Consider the following 23975-nt stretch of genomic DNA (forward strand, 5'->3'; position numbering starts at 1 on the left):
TTCGGTGACCTTTCCAGGATGTTCCTTCCTTCACCTGCTGATGCTCAAACCGGGGCAGCTCTTAGACGACCAGGCAGATGACACACATGCACATTTTATTCAGTCCAGAGGACTGAAATTACCGACATTTTCTGCTGCAGATCGCATAAGGTTTCCTCTGTGTTCCTGCTGTTTCCCATATTCAGTCAGTTTTTTTTTGTTTGTTTTTGTTTTTGTTTTTTTACAACTGTTGATAACGTAAAGCAGTTTTTTATTCATAGGAATGTGGCAACTGCTGCAAACATCAGAAATGGAGTGCCCAATGAATTAAAAACATAAAACTGTTGACAGTTTTTAATAGTTCAATAACATTGTAATAATTGAATAGAATATGTTTCAGTGAATGAGCATAAATACGGCCAGGTCTGTTTTGTCTAAACATATGTTGCCCTTTAAAATCAGTCACAGGACGTTAAAATTGTCACCTTCTTGTCATAAATCAGACAAAGCGGCTCATTTTTAATGTTGTATTCAACCACCTTTGCTCTGTTGGCCCCAATTAAGATCCAGTAGAACCACTTCCCTTCAGTTGAGTTTGAATAATTGTAATCTAATCTCAGTATAAGGTTTCTGATCTGCTGGAGAATACTGTTCAATAAACAGTTTTGTGAAGACTAAAAGGGACTCATCAGTTTTCTTAGGGATACAGGAGTTAATTTGCAGAAATGGACAAAAGCCATTAAAAAAAAAAAAAGAGCTGTCATTTACTCTTTGTATGGTGCTGGTAATACAATGTAAGTTTTTTTTTAAATATATAAAAACAGAGTTATCTGTTTTTGCAAAATATACATTTATATATGTTAATGTTTGACATCTAAAGGAATACTTTATAGTCTCACATTCACTAAATGAACTGGATTCCTGCAATCTACCTTTTGGAAAAAAAACTGAGGTATAAAAGTGGGTCAAAGGGTTTGAGGAAAAGAGCTATCAACATTTATATTCATTTTGCTGAACCATCTTTCAAACTTTGGGTGAGGCTGCATCTTTATAATGAAAGAAGAGGAGTTAAAATAGCAGAAAGGAAAATGTGAATGTTTATATATCCTGTTATCAGGGCCTAAAGGGTTAAAATTAAAGCAAACATACTAGATGGAAGCTCAAGGGAAGAACTATACCTAGAAAGTATTGCTAACAAATCAATCTCCTTAACAACATTTCAACTGTAGAATGTAAGAACAGAGATAATTATACTAAAAATCTGAAACAAAGCCTGTAGTTTAAAGTAAAAAAAAAAAAACTAAAATCTAGTTTACTTTTGCCATAGACAGTAATAATAACCTCACCTAAACATCATAATAGAGGAAATAATTTGAAGACCGTACGGAAGTCCGGAGGAATGCTGACACAGACGACCTAAAAAAAGGTTTTTTCTGTGACCAAGGAAAGAACATCAGGTGAAGAACTTTGTGGTACCACCTTCACTGGAAAATCGATCTAGAAATAAGTAAAAAAATCTCATATTAAGTATATTTACCCTTCATTTGAGTAGGTAAATGCGATAATTCGCAAATGGAATGAGTATTTTTTCGCTTAAAATAAGCTAATAAGATAATATGCCCTTGAAATAAATTGTGTTAATAATTGTGTTTGCTTATTTTAAATGTAAATTGTCAGGTTCTATTGGCAAAATGTCTCTTATAAGTCCTCAATTCAAGAAAAAAAAATTATTCTCTAGATATCGATATTTTCCAGTGTTGGACCAGATGGGAGGTTACAGTTAACAGCTCATAGCTGTGTGTTAGTAACATTTTATCTGACTTAGCCATGTGAAATGGTGCTCCTAATAATGGTGCACGAGCTTGAGGCCCGTGTTTAGTTGTGCAAAAGATCAGGAGGAGAGAAAGTGGGATTCTCATGGGAAAAAACAAAAAACAGTTGGAGCAGGATTTACAGTTCATCCAGCACAGGATCAGGAATAGATCCTTTAAACATGCTCACTCATGTTGTGTTTTTCTCCCATGTGCTCTTTCTTATTATTTCGGGGATGCCACATAGAGACGATGATTACTTGTTAATCCATGACTGTATGGACCTTGTTTCGCACACCGTTGCACAATTGATTCAGAAGACAAAGGGCACTTCTTTAAACTGTCCCCTCAGCTTTTAGAGCATGAAGTTGTTTAAAGATTTCTGGTTTAGAAAGTTTTCACTGAGACTAACTTATTAAACCCTTTAGTGAAAAGCCACATTAAAGAACAGGTCAAGGCTTTGTAAAACCACCTTTGCTGCAGGTGTTTCTAAACTTCCATCTAGAGAAAGATCATCTTTTTGTCATGCCACATAGTTTTATTTTGATGTAGGTCTGCACTTTGACTGGGCGGACAATCTAACATGAACTTTGATCTAAACCTTCCTGTTGTCACTCCGGCTGTATGTTTAGTGTTGTCCACGAGAATGTGAAGGCTTCTTCCCTCCAACGGAAAGGGAAAGCAGTCATTGTTGGTGCACAACAGTGACGCCCCATATGCTTGGCTGTAGCTCTGTGGAGCAGAGTAACATAACATTAAACGCTGGTGACGATTCTCAGGCATCCCGGTCATAGTCATTCCAAAAAGAAAAAAAAAAAACCCAATCCACTGGACTTTGTTTCCAAATATGAAGACGTTTCGCTTTCTATCCAAGAAGCTTTTTCACTTCAAACTGTCAGGAATAGTGTTGAGTTTGAGGCCTTATACAAAGCCCAACAAAGCCTCGTTCTTTTTTTTTTTTTTTTACCAAACATGCTAATTGAAACGGACGAACGGGTCCCCCCCTTTGAAATGGGGGTCGTTTGGCTTCTTTTGTTACACAAGAAGAACAAATAACAAATGTATACGGTAAAAATAAAACTATTTCAAAGAGGACCGTCCATTTTGGAATTAGTTAAGTTTTTTCATGTACCTAACTTGTAATTTTCTGTCAGTTTGACAAAGATGCAGCAAACCAGTGGAGCTTATATTTGAATGCCATGTTTTTTATCTGCTACTAGTTCGCCTGTGCAGCCATTGCCAAATTCTAGCGAGCCTGCACTGATGCAGACTTTTTAACTGCTGATTGGTCCACCCGAGCAACTCGCTACGTGGCTTGGGAAGGCCTTTAATGTGGCGGATCCTCTGCGGGAATGCACAAACAGAGGGTTAGTGCTCAGGGTTAGTGCTTAGTGGACGGTCTGGAATTGGGCCCAAAAGTGTGGAGTGCACAACTAATGGTTGAGTTATCTAAAGGTTCTCCCACCTGAGCTGTGGCTCTCTGCAGCTCCTCCAGTTACCAATGGTCCTCCAGCCTTTTCCCGTATCTGCTTAGTCTCCACTTGTCGGCTAAGCACTACTCTGTGACATATTGTGCTGTGACCTTGATTTAAACTCACCACAATGTTTCTGACCTGCGCAGTGTTTCCGTTAGTTGACATAATGCTTCTTGGAAACTGTTGTTCTCTAACAGGCTCTCAAAGGCCTCGGAATATTCACTTTGATGCTTAAATTCAAAATTTCCAAGGGTTGTTCTCCATTTATTGCTTAGGTGACCCATTAATTCAGATGTTGCACAGCCCTTTATTTAGCTGTATTGTAAAATAACTATTGCACAACACACTTGTCTGAAAAATAATACTATAAGGCTTAATTAAATGTTATTCATCCCAAAGAGAAACTACTGTAAGTGGTGTAGTACCTTGGAGTTTTTTTCAAAAAGTTGTTGATAGCAGTAAGCATCTTCTGTGGCCGTGTGTCTTGTATTGAGTCTGTAGAGGCATTTAATTCATTTACTGTACTGTACTTTATTGCACTTGTCCTTGCTGGGACCCACAACAATTGATGAAAGATTTGGCTTGAATTTCCTCCTCCTTTCTCTTTTCCTTGCTCCTGCTCTGCATCCTCAATACCTTCTTTTCAACTCAGCTGGGACTTTCAGAAGTACTTGAGGTATTATGTCAGCTTTTGAGATGTTATTGAGCAGCTTCCAGGTGTAAAAAAACCCAAGTTGTTAGGGTTGATATGGTTACACAGTATAACAAATGGCCAAAAATGAAAGGACATTGGCAAAAACCCTTTTGGCTGCACAGAATTCCACACCAGAGTTTTAAAAAAATAAACAAAAAAAGTTCTTACAAAGCAGACTATCAGAATAAAACTAGCAAAGTTATCCTAAAGTAAATCCACCTTGAGCAGCACAATTCTAGAATATTTTGTTTGTGGCAATATGTTGAAAAAAATGCAATAAGTAGCAATGTGTTTGGTGAAATCCAGTGAAATCTATTTGTATCAAGTTAAAGTTTTTATGCTAAGTCATTTAAAAGAGTGATGAATGTGAATAAGAAAAAATACTAAAGTATTTTCTTGTCCTCAGGTGTTTTTATCAGAACTCCAGTTTATTGGACAAATAGTGACTGAAACCTCTCAGAGATAAATCCAGAGTCTAAGATGGGAAAATACTACAATGTCAGTAAGAATGTTGCCGTTGGACTTCTGGTGATTGCCGTCAGCGCTCTGGTGACAATAATCGCTCTATCTATTGCTTATGATAAGCAAAGAGCCAAGAATCAAGGTAATCCTGGAGATGACGCAGGTACTGGTAGCATCTCTGTACCCCCAACGACCCCCTTCACATCAAAAGAGCCGTGGGACCACTTTAGACTCCCAGACTCCCTCATCCCGGACTCTTACTCTGTGACTCTATGGCCCCGGCTGAAGCCCAACGCTGAAGGCATGTACATCTTCACGGGACAATCTGCTGTCCTCTTCAGGTGTCAAAAAGAGACAGATCTTATAATCATTCATGCCAACAAGCTGAACTTCACTACATATCTGGATAAGCATGCTAATCTTACTGGCCTGGGTAAAGCCACTGCGCCGACCATACAGAGGACTTGGCTTGTGGTGAGGACAGAGTATCTTGTTATTCGACTGAGCGGAAAACTAGCAGTGGGAGAATCCTACATGCTCCAGACAGAGTTTACAGGGGAGCTGGCAGACGACCTGGAGGGCTTCTACAGGAGTGAATACATGGATGATGGAGTAAAGAAGTAAGAAACCATAAAGAACATTTCTTTTACTATAATCACACATTCAGATACAGTTGTGGTTTGATGATTTTGCCCCTCTGATGCCCTTTTTTGTGCTATTTTCACTTGAATACTGTTTCAGAGTTGTAGCCACCTCTCAGATGCAAGCAACGTTTGCCAGAAAAGCATTTCCCTGCTTTGACGAACCCGCCATGAAAGCAGTTTTTAATGTCACCATCATCCACGACCCAGGCACCAAGGCTCTCTCCAACAGCAAGCAGATGGGTTTGTTTTAAAAACAACTCCCTACTCAAAGAGTCTTTTGGAAAATATTCCTTTTGAAACGTATTTTGTGTAAATATGGAAAAGAAAATCCAAAAAGGGAAATACCAGGAGAAAATGATGCAGTGTTGGGGAGTAGACAGATGGTGAAATAAGTAATTCCCAAGAGGAGATATAAACAATGATTATCAATAGCAACCTAGCAACCAGGTAAAAGAGTTGTTATAGCCATTATGTAAGCGCTTTTTGAGCCATTCAGAGATTGGCTTCTTGGTACTGTGTCTTGGTTCTTAGGTTACCAACTGATAGTGGAACCTTCTCCTCCAGGATTTTCTATTAGGGGTCATGGTTCCATCAAATACTGAATTGTCCTGGGCCTACAAAGCAGCTCCATATCATCAGGTTATCACCCTGGAGGTATAATTTTTGGTATGATCTTTTTGTCCCGCATGGTTTACTGTAACTCCATATTTAAGAAAAGGTAACACAGTATTTTCATGAGGTCACATATCTCTATTCTGGTAAGCTGTGGTTTTGGTCTAGAGCTCTCCCATAGATGACTCATTGGCCCAGTTTCTTTCCTAATAATGAACCATAGACACTGATCTTAACTGACATAAGTGAATATGATTCAGGGCTTTTTAATCCAATAAGATGAACTCATTGTTTCCCAGTTGCAGATTAATAGCTGTAGCTTAAAACTAAAAATAAAATCATTTATTTTGAACCATTAATACTAACAGAGTGCCAAAGTTTAGCTTCTGCTGATGTTGCACAGATTCTTCCGACGCCATCCTGGATAACATTCCTGTCAAAGTTACAACATTTGAGCCAACTGAGAAAATGTCCACCTACCTGTTGGCCTTCATCGTCTGTGATTTTGATTCCATCGTCTCAGAGGAAAGCAAGTTTTTGGTGAGACCAAACGTCCCCGCTTCTGGTGTTCAAATAGATCTGGTAACATTGTTTAGCCCGATCTGATTGTAAATCTCTTACAGATTCGAATCTGGGCACAAAGAAAAGCCATCGGTAGCAAGCAGGGCGAATACGCTCTCAATGTAACAGGACCAATCCTTCAGTTCTATGAGAAATATTACAACACAACTTATCCACTCTCTAAGTCAGGTAAGTAAAATATAAAATTAATATTTTGTTGACAACATTTATAGGATAGAAATATTTCTTCTTAAGACAATAGCATAATGTGAGATTGCCGTGTTTTCCATGTGTGCTTATCTTTTAAGGGCAACATGTTTATTTTCATTTTAAGAAATGTAATAAAAATGCATGAATTTATCCTTCTAAGAAGTCAGTGTCACAACTGCAAAGAAACATCCTGACTGTTGTACCTGCAAGTTCCTCAGGGTTGCAACGAGAACAGAGACATTCCTCATCAAGAGTCATAGCCCACTTTTATTTTAAGCACAAAAGTTGTTCAGACAAAAATGTGTATTTATCACCATGACAGCATCTGGGTTCTTATGCCATTATGATATAATACAATAAGAACTGCCTTTCCACAGAAGGAAAATGCAGAGTATCACTGTAGCAAAAACAAGAACACATTGAATATTTTTTTAACACTGTGCACTACTGGCAACATAGTAAGATACTGTATGACATTTAAATGATACAAATCAACCTCAGGCTTCAAATTCACAAGATTAGTTCTGTATAAAACACTCCCTCGATTTGGGTGGATAACTTCTTCTGACTGCGCTAACACTGTGTTACATCAGGCTGGGAGGAGGGTTTGGTCACCCTAAGAGCTGCTGTACAGAAAACCTCTTGATGTGACCCCCCGACCCTGATAAGCAGATAAAATGCTGACTGTGTTTCCTTCACATAGAAAGGTTAAACCTAATGGTGGGTGTGTAGAAACATTTTTAGACTGAGAGGAAACTTAATTAAGAAAACATTTTGACATAAGAACGTAACAGTAAACTAACCCACCAGGTTGGTCAGTCTTGCCCTAACACCTACAAAATCTTTTCCTTGTGGATTTCCACTAAAGTTTGGATGGTCTGGGAGAGCCTGAAGACTGTAAGGCATAAAATGGGCCTGTAAGCAGAATGCTAATGCTGTTAATCCCAAACCAAACTAAGCAGAAGAATGTATTGAAATGATTAAGACATCAATATTATTTTATTGTTTTGAGTATGCCCTTTCTTTTATTCATTAGGACCATAAATAACAATTTCTCAGTTGAGAATGAGGTAAAACAGTCCATTGTTTTCTTAAGTGTATCCTTTTTCTCTGTAGATCAGATAGCTCTTCCGGATTTTCATGCTGGAGCGATGGAAAACTGGGGTTTGGTGACATATAGGGAAACGGCCCTGCTGTATGACCCCGTGCTTTCCTCTACAGGAAACAAAGAGAGGGTCGTTTCTGTCATCTCCCATGAGCTCGCTCACATGGTATGTCCCTCTTCTTCTCACAATCAGGATGTGGTACATTTCTTTCCTCTATCTGCAGTAAGCAGGAGTTTTCTTTAAACAGAGATGGGAAGTAACGAAGTACAAATACTTCGTTACTGTACTCAAGTAGATTTTTCTGATATTTTTTTACTTTACTTTACTACTTATTTTTATGGCGACTTTTTACTTCTACTCCTTACATTTAAAAAAATTGGCTCGTTACTTTAGTTTTGAATCATTTCAATGGAGTTACCGTTATTATTTTTCACGTCATCAATACCAAATTCAATCTAATTGGATGGGAATCTACGTTGCATTTGACGCACCACTACAAGATGAATCGACAGATTCGGCGGTATTCATTGGCGGCAAATCATTGCAGCTTGGTGGCGGTGGCGTTAGCATAGTAGCATGGACGACCAGATGATTGAAAATGAACACAACGGAGATCTAGTCCTATTGGCAGACATCCATTTAAAATGTAGGCAACGGCATGAAAAAAGTGGTTTCTACTTTTACTTTTATACTTTAAGTAAATTTACAAGCCTGTACTTTGTTACTTTTACTTGAGTAAAGAAGTTTAATCAGTACTTCCACTTTTACCAGAGTATTTTTTAACACAAGTATCTGTACTTTTACTCAAGTACGGAAAGTGAGCACTTTTGCCATCTCTGCCTTTAAATCCCTATTCCTTTTCTTTCAAAAAACAAAAAACAAAACCAGCCTAATGGTGACCAAAATCAATGTCTTTTAAAGTTGTTTCTATGATTTCAACATTACAAACACCTGTGTTTTTTTTTTTTTTTTAGTGGTTTGGTAACTTGGTGACCTTACGTTGGTGGAATGACCTGTGGTTGAATGAGGGCTTTGCTTCATATGTGGAATACCTTGGGATCGATTATGTTGAGCCCACCTGGAACATTGTAAGATTAAAAGGATTTTTAATAAAAAGATTTCAATGCCCCCACAGTGAATAACAATTCAGGAAGTTTGTTCTGACTTCTCGCTGCTTTGATCCAGAGAGACCACATCATTCTGTATGACATGCAAAAGGTGTTTGCCATAGACGCCCTGGCCTCTTCTCACCCGCTGTCCCGGAAAGAAGAGGAGGTTAATGAGCCAAGTGAGATCAGTGAGATGTTCAACACCATCTCCTACAGCAAGGTGCAGCCTCTATGTGAAGTTATAAAACTGTCAGAATGGTTATCCTGCTGAAGTTATCACAGTCGGGGGTTTATGTAGTTTTCCTTTGTTGATCTTTTCCTTCCAATCTGGCTCAGGCACAGCCGGTTTCAGCTTTGCTGTTATATGAAGTTCAAACCACTTGAATTCTTGTGGTTAATACATTTTTTCTTCCTTCAGGGTGCAGCAGTGCTGAGGATGCTGTCGGAGTTTCTCACCGAGCCTGTGTTTGCCAAAGGACTCAGTGTGGGTATTATATAGCGTTTGCGGTCTAATTCCTGGTATAAACGCAGCTTTTTGAGATTTCAGAACTTAAAAATGATTCCTCAGGATGTATCGTCTCCAAACTTGATCCTAGTTTAATGTGTGATATGATCTGCTGTCAAGTTTTAGTTTTTGCAACAATCTGGTTTGAGAAGAAAGGAAATCCATCCAGAATCCCACCAGAAACACCTTTTGATTTATTTACACATTTCATTCAACTGAAGGTTATTAGTCCAACTTTAACTGGCTGTTTGTGTTAATCTTCCTCACCCCCCCCCACCCCCCTTGTGTCATAGAATACAAAACTGAGTTAACAATGTCGTAGATGAATAACAATAGTTCAGTGGGTGAAATGGACGTACAGAGACGACAAACCCCATCGACACCTCCTTTCTCTTGAAATCTAACAATTCTAAACTTCCACGATAAAACGGCCAAATTCAAACAAAGCCCCGAATTGACGTCACTTCTGGCCCAAGAACATGAATAGAGGTAAATGTAAGACACCAGTTTAGCTATTTAGCCTCCAGTTGGGTTAACTTCTACAATAGTTACAAAGCAGGCAGTTTCTCTATTGAAAATGAGCCAGAACTACGGGTGGAAATGCTGCGTTCCAGGCTCCACGGAGAAAGGGGAACATTTTCACAGTCTTCCCAAGGATCCGAAGACTTGACAGGAATGGATTATTTTTGCCTATCAGAAGATCCCTGCAAAGTTTGATGCTTGGCTGTTCATTTGTTCCAAGAATTAGACCAGATCCAGGACCAGCTCGGGAGCTGACGGCTCAGTTCTGCTGCAATGTAGTCGACTAAAATCCCGGATTATTTTGAAATTCCCCCCGGACATTTTTTTTTAGGTATGAAAAGTAGGACATGTCCTGGAAAAAGAGGACGTCTGGTCACCCTACCATATAAACAGCTTGATGTTTCAGTGAGTGAGTGCTTGTTGCTATGATGCGTCTTTGCTCAGCAGCCTCGCTCGTTGTAAACAAACCAATCAGCGCACAGCTCATCTAAATATTCATGAGCAAACCAGTTGTTTTCTGGGGCTCTTAACCAGGCTTGCATTAGAGCCCATAAAACAGCAAATATGGCATTTTCAGCCAAACTAATGTTACACACCCTATTTAGAGACCTTAAGGACCAGCACCAAATACCCTATATAATCATTCTATGGCCTCTTTAGCCAAAGATATAAAGAGACAAAAAATTAAATTAAAATTTGCAAAACCACAAAAAAGAACTTGGTTATGGAGTTGACAGTGCTAGGATGCCTGGGGTAAAACAGAAAGAGCTGTAGTCATTCTCTGGTAATTACACTTAAAGCCTTTTTTGCAAAGAAACCATCAAAGTCTCATTAAAATCTCAAATTTATTCAGGTTTGATAAAATCAAACCGGACAATTTGGGCTCCGATTCCGGATACTATAAAGTATTCTTCATAGTATCAGCATGATCAGAAGAAGACAAAACTGAAACTTGGTGGTTGCGGGATTAAGTTCTATGGCTGTAGTTCTTCTGAATGTGAGAAGCTCCAAGTTGAAGTAAGTCTGCTACAAACCTGAAGATGGGGAGGAATTTATTTGGCCAGTGTTTCATTAAGTCTAAATCATTAACTATATAAGACAAAAAAAAAAAACTTTAAATCTGAGGAATCTGAGATGTAATCTAAAAGATTTGGAAAACTTTTGCAAGGACGAGGCATTGGGCCATATGCAGAAAAGTGTGGTACACAAAGAAATTGATATTAACCAAAAATTTAGGTACACGTGTCGCCGCACACCTCCATACATTCCCGTCTGTGTTGAGTGAATTTTTGCAAGCCCATCCCCATCCTTAAATAAGGAACTCACCACGTATCCATGGCAATGGTACTGTAAGGCCGTCATATAAAGACATTGTCAACACATTTCAAGGATTAGGGGAGTGGTGACCCAGTGCTTAGGGCATTGCGCTTGAAATCCAGAGGTTCTGAGTTCGAGTCTCACTCCCACAGACTGCCACTCTGGGTCCCTAAACCACAGACATACTCAGACTCTGAGTATGTCTGTACCTTTAACTCTCCTGCAGCAGTTTGTCTTGCACCAGATCCAAAGAAGTCTTTGAATGGAGACACTGCATTTGTTTAACTGTCTTCTAAAGAGGATGCACATGGTTGTCAATAATGTTCTTAATTTTATGATGAATTCTTTGTGAAATGATCTCCAGACATTCTGTAGGAGTTTCCAGGTCAGAGCTAGCCTTCTTTATCAGCTCATCTTTAGGCCATTTGCTCTGATGCTCTTACCCCAGCAGATAATGTCTTCACAACAGTCATAGAAGATACACAGCATCTGGCTGCAAACCCTGGAGGACGTAAGATCTCTAAGGACATCACTGTTGCGTCTCCAGGCGAGTCTGTTGCCCAAGTGAACACCAAGATATTTATACTCCTCAATAACCTTCAATCCCTCTATGATTTTAATAGCATTTGACTTGTTGCTGTTTCTTTTGAAATCTACCATGGTTCCCCACCAGGTCACAAAGTGGTTCACTGATACTCTGTACTCAGCTTCTTTTCCAAAAACTGGCAGAGTCAACCATGCATTACTGCAGATGACAAGACTCTGTCTTGTACTGGAAGTAGGAGGTGTACAGAGTAAAAGGCAATAGTGAGAGGACTGCCCCCTGTGGTGATGACATCACATGCAGTTTAAGCAACAGCAGAGGGTGGAATGTAAACAGTTACCAAAACAACACTGGTAAACTCTCTGGAGAATAATATGGATAAAAATTAACTGCAACAAGTGGTTTCAGAGTAAAATGTCTTGGGTCACACCATATGTTGTTCACAAGCCCTGCCAACTCACCTCCCTTGCATTTCCAAGTTATCTTTGAATATCTGTCTATTGGTATTGCTAGAGCCCGACATTGGAATCAAGGATATGTTCCTGCGTCCATGTTTCAGTTAAACACATATTACTCCATTCCTTATATCCTGGCTGGGTCTTTGCAAGTGCAAGTTCCTTTTTTTTTCAAAGATCTCATATTGCCCACTATGATTAATGGAAGATATGGCTTAATTTTTCCTTCTCCACTCCTGCTCTGCTACTTCTGGGGCTTCTTTTAAGTTCAACTAGGACTTACAGAAGTAGATAAAGTCTTATTTCAGCTTTTGGGGCGTTAATGAACTGCTCTCAGGGGTAAACAACAACAAGCAAACAATCGCTAGCTTGGTAATGTTAGTATGTTTACAATACATGTTGTATTTTACCTAAAATGTACAGACATTTTAATAATCTAACTGCTGCTGTGATTTCTAAGGTTACAGTAGCTAGAAGGTTTTTTTTATTTAGTAGGTTTGACAAAACAAGGTTGAGCAACATCTATCTGTTTGTTTAACTATATGAAATGTATTGCATCCTGTTGTTTAAATACTTTACCCATTGTTTCTTCCTGTTTTTTCCTCTTTCTAGTCATACCTCAACACATTTGCCTTTGGCAACACAGAGTATAAAGACCTGTGGGATCATCTCCAGCAGGTTGGTCAGAGAAAAGATTGAAGCTGCCAGATGTGCTGGCCCTTATTTTACACAGCTTATCCAGGAAAACACATAAAATTACTGTTCTGCTTTTATTTATTTATTTTTTGACTGCAGGCAGTTGAAAACACGCCAGATCTGAGTATTCCACACACTGTACATGACATCATGAGTCGCTGGATTCTCCAAATGGGCTTCCCAGTGGTCACGATTAACACCACAACAGGAGGGGTCAGCCAGAAACACTTTCTGTTGGACTCGGATTCTAAAGTGGACCGGCCGTCCCAATTCAAGTATAAATGTTTTTTCACTTTATTATTCTTGAATTTGAAACTATTAGACTTATGCCCTAACAGCTTCTAAAAACACTGCCTTCAGTTTCTTACGAAAGCAAATGTGACATTCTAGTATTAGATAAATGTTGGTCTAATCATAGATTCCTAGAAATAACTATTGACTCAGCTTTTACTGTGACTCACTGTCTCTCTCATCTCTTTTGGCATGGAAACTGCTGAAATGTTTCTTTCCTAGATAGAGCCACATATGGATCTAGTTTACCAACAACATAGAAATCATTTACAGATCAGTGATTCTATTTTTCTCCTGTCTTCCTCCAACTCCTCGAATCCCCAGTGGGCCTCAGCAGATGGCCGCTCACACTATGCCTGGTTCTGCTGGAGGTTTCTTTCTGTTCAAAGGGAGTTTTCCTTTCCACTGTCGCTATATGCATTCTCAGTATGAGAGACTGCTGTAGAGCAGGGATCTCCAACCCTGGTCTCTAAAATCTACTGACTTGCAGTTTTTAAATGCTTAAACACAGATAAAGCAAATTAATGGCTTGTAACAAGCTCTTTCCAAAACTTGATGGCATCCTGAAAATGTAATTAAATTTTATCAACTGTTGGAGTATCTAAAATCTGTAGGACAGTAGATCTTAAGCACCAGGGTTCATGCAAACAATGATTTTAAAGAATGCTTTTTTCTAGAAACTCATTTGCATCCCAAGGTTTCCATAATTTCATTTTATAGAGTTAAAATAAAAAAAATTCCAGTTTGAGCCTGAAATAACTTTCAGATTTATTATGATGTAATGTTGAGTCTCTAAGTAGCATTTCTGTTGTTGTTATGAACAAGTTGATGAGAGTAAAAACGATTTATCCTTAAGCTATACATACCATAAGCTAAATATAAATATAAATATATATATATAGATTTATATATATATAAATATATATAAATCTTAACCAACATATTGTTTTGTTTAGTTATACATGGTTTGTCCCGATTAAGTGGATGAAGAATGGCATGGATCAGCAACAATATTGGCTTCTTATGGAAAAAGGTACGTTCACAGCAATTCTCACTGTAGAACCTGGGAAATATATTTATTTTACTTGGATGGCTGTACTTAAATGCTTGTTAATGTTTTCCTTAATGAAATTCTAATCCTCCCAGACACCAGCGCTGAGATGAGAGTTTCAGGAGATGAATGGGTGCTAGCGAACACAAACGTGTCGGGTTACTTCAGGGTTAACTATGATGAAGGCAACTGGGATCGTCTCCTATCGCTGCTTAACACCAGTCACCGGGTAGGCAGCATCCTATTCGCTCTGAACACAAAGGGACCTGATGCTCTCCTCTTTGGATAAAAATGCAAACCCCATCCCTTACTGGAAGTTGTAATAAAACAAAGCTTCACCGCCTTGTTTGGGCTCTTCTTTCCTTTTTCAGATTCTGTCTGTTTTGAATCGAGCACAGATCATTGATGATGCCTTCAACCTGGCAAGGTACAGTAAGAAAAGGTCATACAAAATCCTTTAAATAAGAGGTTGCTTATTTAAAAGAAAACAATTCATTGTAATTTTTTGTTTAGGGCAAAAATAATCCCAACAACAATGGCCCTGAGAACAACAGAATACCTTTTAAAAGAGAGAGACTATATCCCCTGGGTGTCAGCTCTGAGAAACCTGGACTACTATATCCTCATGTTTGACCGCACTGAGGTCTACGGAGTCTTACAGGTTCGTCTGACCAACTTCCTACAGCTTACAATGTCACTTCTAGATAGAAATAATTATTTTTAAAATTTTATTTAAGGCCTACCTTAAAAAACAAATCGAACCCCTTTTCGAGTACTTTCGAACGCTCACCTCCAACTGGACTCAAATCCCTGTTGGACACACGGACCAGTAAGGATTCTCATCACGCCAGATCTAGTTTTCGTTCTGATTCCTCGTTGTTTGACCAGCAGATGTTTCTCCTCAGGTATAATCAGATCAATGCTCTCAGGATAGCATGTGGTGTGGGTGTGGAGGGCTGCAGGCAGCTGATCAACAACTGGTTCAGACAGTGGATGGAAAATCCAGGTCACAATCCGTGAGTGTGAAGAAAATTATCTTTGTGTTAAAAATATCTTTGTTTTAAACCAAATGTAAGATGGCGAGTGTTTCTCCACTTTCTGTTTTGCTCTTTCCTTATGTTCTTGTTAGACTTTCCATCCAATTTCACACAGACACACAGTTTTAGGATCTTAAAAACATGAAAGATTTTATGACTTTGGGGTAGATAAATAAAAAAAAAATATTGTTTGAGTGCTTACAGTTTTAAAGCCAGTTATTAAAAACTGTATAGTTAATTAATTAATGAATGATTATGATTCTCGATTAGTTTGCTCAATTAAAAGGTCAAACCCTGAATACAAATCTGAAAACAATTCAAGTGGGCCCCATAATAAATGGATGAGATCTTTGGTTTTCTTATTGTCTAAGAACGCTATTCAAAAATAGAGAGCAGTCCATTTCCTATTTCTTATCTAATGTACAGATGAGATTCCTTCACTGATTGGCTGATCAGTCTCCTCCATCGTTTGCTCATCTGGCAGAGTCGATATGAGGTGAGGTGTGTCGGACAATCTTCTATGCCTGATACGGCGTCTGGTCCAGACAAAGCTGCCGTGAGACCTACAGTGTTCAAAACCATCTTCCAGAGTGGGAACATTTGAAGAAACGTCCCATCCCCCACAATGCCTCTGGCTACATGTTCTTATAATCATAACCCATTACAAACTGCAGTGTTTTCACATGCTAGCCATCAAAGCCCTCACCACCTTTAACTCGCATGTGCTGACACTAACGAAGGCGGACCTGAAAGTTTGGGTTGTGTTTCAGAAGCTATTTGATAAAGAAATAACATTTATTGAATTGTGGATTTTACATCAACACACATTGCTAATTGTTTAGCCCCCTTTTTATGCCCAAAACTTGATAGCATCCTACCCAGTTACCAAGTATTTACCTTTCGCTATACTTTTTACTCAGTAGCGGAAGGATTTGTATTTTGCAGCCTTAAAAAGAACCGTCACTGATGGTTGCTTTGTAAATAATTTACAAATCTCATGAAAAGTGACAATTAGAAATATTATTTGTTGTTTAAAAAGCCAAAAAATCAGAGCAGATTTTGCATTTTATCAAAAAGCAATCCAATACTTTCTATTGTTTTCCATATGATCATTGCCTGGTTCACCTAACCTGACTATGAGTAAAAAAACAAGACAAAACTATCAATAATCAAAACATGGCACAGAAACTTTCAAACTACCGTAATCAAACTAATTAGTTTTCCTATTTTTGTAACACAATATGTTAATTGCAATCTAATTACAACTAGCAAATTTTCATTCTTTCAGATATTCAGTGCAGCGACGGAGCAGGGGACATTCTGATAGGCTGAGGAGCTGTAATGTTGGTGATCCTGGAGAGTCCTGTACAGTCACATGACTAAACTACTAAACTTGAAGCGGTCTCTGTAGTCAAAGCCAAATGTTCCTGTAATTTGCTGATTATGTCTGAGAACAAAATTTTTTTTCCACACTGCTTAAAAGTGGCTGTGATCTAATGAAGCTAACTAACAGGCTGACTTAGTTTATCATCACATTGCTCTTTAATTTCTCAGCATTATGCGCTTACAATATATAACATTATTTTTGAAAATAATACTGTGAGTAAAGTCTTCCTAGATTAAAAAAAAAACATATTTTGTTTTTGTTAAAATGCTTTTAACGCATTTTTTTTCCAAAGTTATTCTTAGCCAGTTGAAGTCAGTCAAATGGCAAAATATCAAATTCTAAACATCTAGTTTGCTTTATTGTTATTTTATTAAAAACATTAGACATAAAAATTTCATCTCATCATAAATATTTTGTATTTGTGTACAAAATATGAGTGAGATGAGTGGTCATTTAAATTAATTCATTTATTCATCATTTTATTATCAATATTAAACATCTTATGTTTTATAAATAAACTGCCAGATATATTTAAAGTTCTAATAATAACAGAGGCATCTGTTTTCATTCAAGTTTCAATTTTATATTAAATTTCTGAAACATTTCCAATACAAAAGTGACCAATTTTTGTTTTTAAATGTCCAGTTTCAACACAAAATTTTTTAAAACAAATTTCCTCCTGCGTTTTAAAGTCAAAGCTGCATTTTTTTCCTCATGAATTTAATTCCAATAAATCATCCAAACTGCATTTTTATTTTCTTCCCCAAGGCTCCTCATTGTATGACAGACCTAAAGAGAAAACTAAGACAAAATAATTGTTTTGTTTCCATGCCAACCCTGCTAAAAGTGTTCCTTAAGTCAATTTAAGTTTGCAATTCTAAGTGATGGTGGAGTTTATCTGTTATTAATTTTATGTGAGAGTAAAAAAAAATGCTGCGTTGATTTGAAAATAAATATGTATTTCTGTTCATGCATTTTAATATAAACATTTAAAACTAATTTTCAGAAACTTCTTTTATGGGATGTCTCTTGAAAATTGAGTGTTAATCATCCCTTGCTTATCACTTAATGTAATTTCTTTTTTTATTTTTTTATTTTGGACTAACTGATTCCCTTTTAAACCTACATTTCCCTCAGTCGCCCACATCCACCATTCAGCACCATAGTCAGCTCCAGCTGCTGCCACTTATTACCCCCAATCATTCCACCTGTTTCCCTACCTTTATTTACCTGCTCCACTCTTCACTCTGCCTGCACGATTTGTTTCCCAGTAACTGTTTGCTCTGCCTGTTTTTGTTGCTCTGCCTCACTGGGAACGCAGCAGCTTCAGGCCTCATCTGATCCTCTGTGCAGCTTTAAGTCTCACCTGATCTTCACCACAGATTCAACCCAAAGCTTAGCCTCTTTTCTTGATCAAGTCTAACTCTGACTGCTGCTCTGGTTGTAGTCTGCCTCTTCCTGAACTGTCTGACTCATTCCCATTCATCTCCAGTTCCTGCCTTTCCCCGTCTGCAACTACCTCACCCTGGACAGTAAAATATTACACTTTGTTGGCTTGAATTAAATTACCTGGGATCTCAACTGCAGAATAATAACACCTAAGTAAAAGAAGGAGCAGTTTGGATGATCTTTTAGTAACTTTATTCATGACTGAAAAAAACAGTAAAAAATATTTATGAGAATCCATCCATCCATAATCTAAATCAGGGGTCTTCAACATTTTCCAGGCCAAGGACCCCCAAAGTGATGGCGAGATGGAGCGGGGACCCCCTAATTATATATATTGTATGAAATAGTGTTCTATCAAACTGCTCCTAAAGTCACTCTATTACATATGGAGTCATGTAATTTCATCCTGGGATTATTAAAGTATTTCTGCTTCCTGGTTGATGGGACAGGTGTTGTGAATGAAACAGTTCCCAGATTGAAAGAGCTCCTGTGTGTCTCTGAATGTGAGCATTGATGACTGAAAGACATCTTCTGCCTCCATTTATCTGTTTACTACAGTGTGTTGGATTCATGTTAATGTGGATTTAAAGACATTTCAGTTAGTGGAAAAAATTGCAGGGGGGAATATAAAAAAAAAGTCTAATCAACCAAAACTTTTGCGACCCCCATGCAAGACCTCTGTGGACCCCCGAGGGGGTCGCGGACCCCCTGTTGAAGACCTCTGATCTAAATAAACCTTCAGTTTCTAGTCCCTTTAGAGGGTTATCTATTGAAGGTTTAAATCCCCAACTATAAACCTTTCTTTGCCTTTGTTGTATTTGTTCGTGTCGCCATGGTGATCTGATAGTAATCAGACAGGAAATGGTTAAGGAAAGAAAAGAGGAAGACATACAGCCAAAGAACCAAACCCATACTGAAGACCTCAAAGCTCTGTATATGAGGCACCTGCTCACTGTCGACACTACGCATTATGCCGTGTTTCTCTATGTCTTATCAATCATCACTGTGTAGATCTTTGTGTTTGTAAATCCTTCCTGATTGTTTCTGCTTTTTTCAGCTCAGTGAAAACAAAAAAAACTACTTATTTTTCAGGTTTAGAGACTTTAATAGCCTTAAAAGAAGAGCAACGATATAAACACAGATGCTGTGTTGAGACTCACTCTGTTTTTCCATCTTCTCTACATTCTGCTGGTCAGGATCCATCCCAACTTGAAAGGCACAGTTTACTGTAGCGCCTTAGCCTTTGGGGGAGCCAAGGAGTGGGACTTCGCCTGGCGAATGTTTAAGAACACCACTCTGGCATCAGAAGCATCCAGACTCAGGTCGGCTATGGCCTGCACCAAAATACCGTGGCTTTTGAACAGGTCGGTACTATTTTATAATATCTTACTACTAATTGGGCAGTTAAAACCTTAACTGCTTGGTTATTAAAGCTAAATTCAGTTGAACACATTTCTACTCATTCTTTTTTAATCACAGTCTTGTGTTTCTTAATGGTTCCTAATGGGAGAAAGTCTAGCAGCCGGAGGGAGACAGAGTTTTCTAAGCACACGATAGTGAACATTTTACAAACTTAACTTGCAAATGATCTCAAATGAAATGTATTTTGTTGTTTAATAGTGTAAATTCTCAGTTTCAAAAAAACATTTCTAAACTTAATTTTATTTTCATTTAGAAAAGATGCTTTAAGATTAGAATACGTATTGAAAGAAACAGTTAAAAACACCTCAACAAACTTTTTGGTTTGTACTCTGATTTCATAAGTAATTCATTTGAAAATGTTTAATTGGAAATGTTTACATTTGTTAACAAAGTGCGTTATTTTTGTGTCTCTCACAGCAGCATGGACAGATTTAACTAAAAGTTAAAGACATTTTACCAGCTCAGGCATTCATTTCTATAATTATTAGTCATTATATTTAGATGCCATCTCTGTAATTCCTTAACCATATTATGAACACTATGGTGGTTGTTTGAACACAATTAATAAATGTATTTTTAACAAAAGCAATGTTAATTAATCAGATATTCCTCCATGGTAATTCAGTAGGTCAAAAAACAAAACTGCTCTAAAATCTTACATTTTTGTTGTTTCTGTTATAAAACCTGAAAAGCATTTATTCATGTGAACATTCTTGTAATTTTGGTCAAATACCAAATAATTTCAACATATTCTCATTATCAGTACGTATGAAATTGTACGAAAAGTTATGCACAGTATTTCGTACGTTTTTGACGTTTTTCCTCGAAAAAACAGATCAGTGCGCATCCAGACAGACGAAAAAAGCAGATCCGCGGACGGACGTAAAACTGGGAAAAACAGTGCAATAATCAATTAATGATGTCTCTCACTACGTTGCTTGCTGTTTTGTATCTTAGGGTTAGCGTTAATTCTATGTTAAATTCTATGTTATTGAATGGTGCGTAAGATGCGCAAGGATATCTTGTCTCGAGGCAAGACATAAAAATACGACGAAATACGACAAAAAAAAAACGTAAAAAACGGAAGAAATTACTGTGCATCACTTTTCGTACGATTTCATACTAACTGATAATGAGAATACACTGATCATTTAAATGCACTTGCTATTAGCTTTATAATCTAATATAGAAACATAAAGGGGACAACGATACATTCTACAAATAATTCTAAAGTAAAATATAACATAATCCTCATGATTTTTTTTATTTATTTTTTTTGACGGATTACATTACTGAAGCTTATCCTATGTGCATCTATGATCCACTATTGTGCTTTCATTAATCCTGAGTTAAATTTATCTTTGTTGAGTCTTTTCATCTCTTACTCTTAAGGTTAGAAGCTCTGTTTACTGTGTCCTACCTGAAAAGAAGCCTACACATAACTTACGTGACTAAATTAGCTTCCAAAAGCTGCCTGGTCATGTTTTACACTCCTTCAAAGTGAATCTTTGACTTAATGACTCTGCTTTGAGGCAGATATCTGGAATACACCCTCGACCCGACTAAGATCCGAAAACAAGACGCCACCTCCACCATCCAGAACATCGCTTACAACGTTGTAGGAATGCCCCTGGCCTGGAACTTTGTCCGAGCAAAATGGAGCCACATCTTCCAAGAGTAAGAGAAAACTTTATAAAAAAGAAAAAAAAACAATAACTACCTAATGTAAAATTTTGTTTTTGGGGAAATATTATGTGATTTATTGGAGCATAGTGCTCCATAACTTAGAGGTGGAAGAAAAAAGGTTACGTGTTTTTTTTCTTTCTATGTGTTTTGGCCTCTTTAAACCGGCTTAACAGTCAGATTCAGTTAAAATCTGTTGGCCCCCTTCGTTTCAAATTCATGTTTTTATTATTTTCCAGCAGCAAATAAAATATAAAGTTACATAACAGGTTAAAATCTCCTAGAAAGATAAACAAACAAAGCAAAAATGTGCTCACCTTAAAGCCTGCAGCTGTGCCAAACAGGCCCAGTTAAAGTCCAGATCAGAATCATATTGAGTTCTGGTGATGCTCTCCTTCCAATCCCACCATTCTTGGGCAGGTTTGTCAGTATTTTAGGCTCTAGGGGTGAAAATGAGGCAGAGACAGACTCTAGAAAACATCTTACTGGGTTGGGCTGATTACTGTCATTAAGGCCCTTTCAAAATCTTTATTTAATTAGAAATAATGGTTCCCTCTGCTTTTCAATTGCATAAGAAATTGCATTGGCTTTTTAAAATAAATCCCCAAAGGTATACATCAGTCTACAATAGCAACGTGATACAATAAAGTTAAGAGGCATGACCACCATTATAAAACAGTACATAGGTATTTAATGAATGATAAAAACCCAACATGAGACTTTGAGAGGAAAGAAAGACTGAGTTTGCAAAACAAAAATGAGCTGTGTATATATTTACGACTCCTTGACAAGGATTCACAATCACAACATGTGTGCTGTAATCTTATTTAAAATACACCGGTTTTGTTTCACCACAGAGGTCAGTTGTTTGGTTTCCTTTGCGATCGATAGGCAGGACGCACATTGAGCCCTTCCATTAAATTGTGTTTTTTTTTCTGTAGGTATGGAAAAGGATCGTTTTCCTTCCCTAATCTCATAAGTGGAATCACAGTGAGGTTTTCCACAGAGTTTGAGTTGCTGGAGGTATGCAGCCCCCATGGCAACAAGCACGCTGAACCACACACAGGATTTTTCTAATTCTTTATAAAAGGAAAAGACATATTTTGACATTATATGCAGAGATTTAGTTTTTTCTGTTCTTGTTTTTTTCTCTCCCTCCCAGCTGAAGAAATTCAAAGAAGATAACCGCCAGCTTGGTTTTGGCTCGGCTACCATGGCCCTGGTGCAAGCTATTGAAAAAACGACGGCCAACATAAAATGGGTGGCAGAAAACAAAGATAAAGTTCTTGAGTGGCTTTCTGAGAAGACAGTGGCGGGAAATTTCAGATGATGCTCTGCTTTTGTATAGTCTGGATTGTAAGATGTTTGAAAGAAAGAATAATAGAAATCAAGCAAAACAAGAAGATGCACAAATATTCGTTCAGAGATGTGAAACGATAATAGCATCACTTGAAATAAGCAGGAGGTAAACAATAATTTTATTTTCTTAGAAATTTATTTTGTGCAACAAGATAATCATGATGTATTCAAAATAAAAATAAAAATATATATACTCAATAAGCATGATTCACTGACATGGCTTTAGGAAATAAATGCTTTTGAGATAACAGAGTCTGACTCCACATGTGGTTTAATCCAGAAACTTAGACTGGAACTGTTCATCTCACCACTTTATATATAACAAATTAAATAATAATTTAAAAAAAATATTTGCTTGCCTCCTGTCTATGAGTACTAATCAAAAAAACATGCAAGGATAAAGAGGAATGTCTTATTAAAGTGTCAGCTGCACCCAAAAGCTTAAAGGTGCATAGTCATATTATTTAAAAAAAATTAATTTCCTAGCCATGTAAGTCACTCTGGTTAAATTAAATGTTTTTCTGTTTTATATATAGTATTTATAATTTTTTGTGTCTTACACTTTGTTTTTGCTCACTTTGTTAGTCAAGGAAGCCTTTCTTGTATATCTACATAAACAGAGGAACAGTGCTCAGCATGTGAGCAGGGGGTCAACAAGGAAGTAGCTTACCAGGGCTAAGCCAGTTAGCACCCCCCAGGGAGGTGAGAAAATAATAAAGAAAAATATAAGATCCGGTGTAAAAAAGTCACAAAAAATATTAGATTCTGAGAGGAATAAGACTCTTGACAGGCTGGGAATACCGTCTGCTGAGGCGTTCAGATGTGGTTGCTGGAAACACATCTATTAAAGTCGTAGGGAAGTCATATTTAAATGTCAAATCATTCTGGCTTAAACATCTATATAAATGTACTCTTCATCAGATGATATTGTCCCAAAAGTTAAAAATTTCTATTATTAAAAAAATCCTTTCTTAAAATCTGTTTTTTTTCCCTGTTATCTTCTGCAGGCCAGTTAGTTCTACGTCAGCCTGAACACCTAAATTCGGCCAATCATATATCTGTCAATCAAATTTTTTGGTCATAGCATCTTCATTCATATGTCGCAGCTAATATATACGCAACGGTTGAAATAAGATATAAAAATCCTTTCCTTTCCCATTGAGTTGCGTCCCAGTGTTCACGGGGATGGACGTCTGTGTCTTCGGCAGGCGTAGAGCTAACAGAACTGGCAGCGTTGCGAGGCAAGGGCTCAAACATGTACGGCTGGAAGCCTTCTACACCAAACCAAGCTTCTGCCGCCCTGGCGTCCTCTTCCACAACATCTTCGTCCCCGCTTTCCTCCTCTAAATAAAAAATGGATGACGGAGGAGACTCATCCACGACCTCCGACACTAAACTCTCCTCCTCTTGCATGTTTCCGCTGTCCATAGCGTTCCTTGACAGCGTCGTTTCTAAGTCACCAATTTAGTGCTACTTGGTCCCAATGGAATTTCCCATTGGGAACCTGCTAGCACTAAGTTGCTAACTGGTTAGCAAGATGCTTCCAAGAGGCTGGCCACAATCAAACTTCATTGTAAACCTTCCGCCACAACAA

The 23975-nt window shown here is 37.8% G+C and overlaps 1 protein-coding gene across 1 annotated transcript in view; it reads left to right on the forward strand.

The window, feature by feature from the left end:
* The window catches only part of LOC107104183 (aminopeptidase N-like), a 34653-nt gene extending 11950 nt beyond the window's left edge, over positions 1 to 22703 (forward strand). The window contains exons 2-21 of the mRNA XM_015404126.1: positions 4366 to 5041; positions 5163 to 5305; positions 6081 to 6217; positions 6301 to 6427; positions 7565 to 7719; positions 8529 to 8642; positions 8740 to 8883; positions 9082 to 9147; positions 12619 to 12684; positions 12802 to 12977; positions 13950 to 14026; positions 14140 to 14273; positions 14416 to 14471; positions 14558 to 14705; positions 14782 to 14873; positions 14950 to 15060; positions 19114 to 19281; positions 20876 to 21016; positions 21964 to 22045; positions 22185 to 22703. Of these exons, the coding sequence (XP_015259612.1) occupies positions 4440 to 5041; positions 5163 to 5305; positions 6081 to 6217; positions 6301 to 6427; positions 7565 to 7719; positions 8529 to 8642; positions 8740 to 8883; positions 9082 to 9147; positions 12619 to 12684; positions 12802 to 12977; positions 13950 to 14026; positions 14140 to 14273; positions 14416 to 14471; positions 14558 to 14705; positions 14782 to 14873; positions 14950 to 15060; positions 19114 to 19281; positions 20876 to 21016; positions 21964 to 22045; positions 22185 to 22352 (2907 nt within the window). The 5' untranslated portion in view covers positions 4366 to 4439 and the 3' untranslated portion in view covers positions 22353 to 22703. The remainder of the gene's footprint in view (positions 1 to 4365; positions 5042 to 5162; positions 5306 to 6080; positions 6218 to 6300; positions 6428 to 7564; positions 7720 to 8528; positions 8643 to 8739; positions 8884 to 9081; positions 9148 to 12618; positions 12685 to 12801; positions 12978 to 13949; positions 14027 to 14139; positions 14274 to 14415; positions 14472 to 14557; positions 14706 to 14781; positions 14874 to 14949; positions 15061 to 19113; positions 19282 to 20875; positions 21017 to 21963; positions 22046 to 22184) is intronic.
* Positions 22704 to 23975: the final 1272 nt, after the last annotated feature.

The sequence above is a fragment of the Cyprinodon variegatus genome, unplaced genomic scaffold, assembly GCF_000732505.1.
Source record: "Cyprinodon variegatus isolate N-32 unplaced genomic scaffold, C_variegatus-1.0 Scaffold1642, whole genome shotgun sequence".
NCBI classification, from domain to species: Eukaryota; Metazoa; Chordata; class Actinopteri; order Cyprinodontiformes; family Cyprinodontidae; genus Cyprinodon; species Cyprinodon variegatus.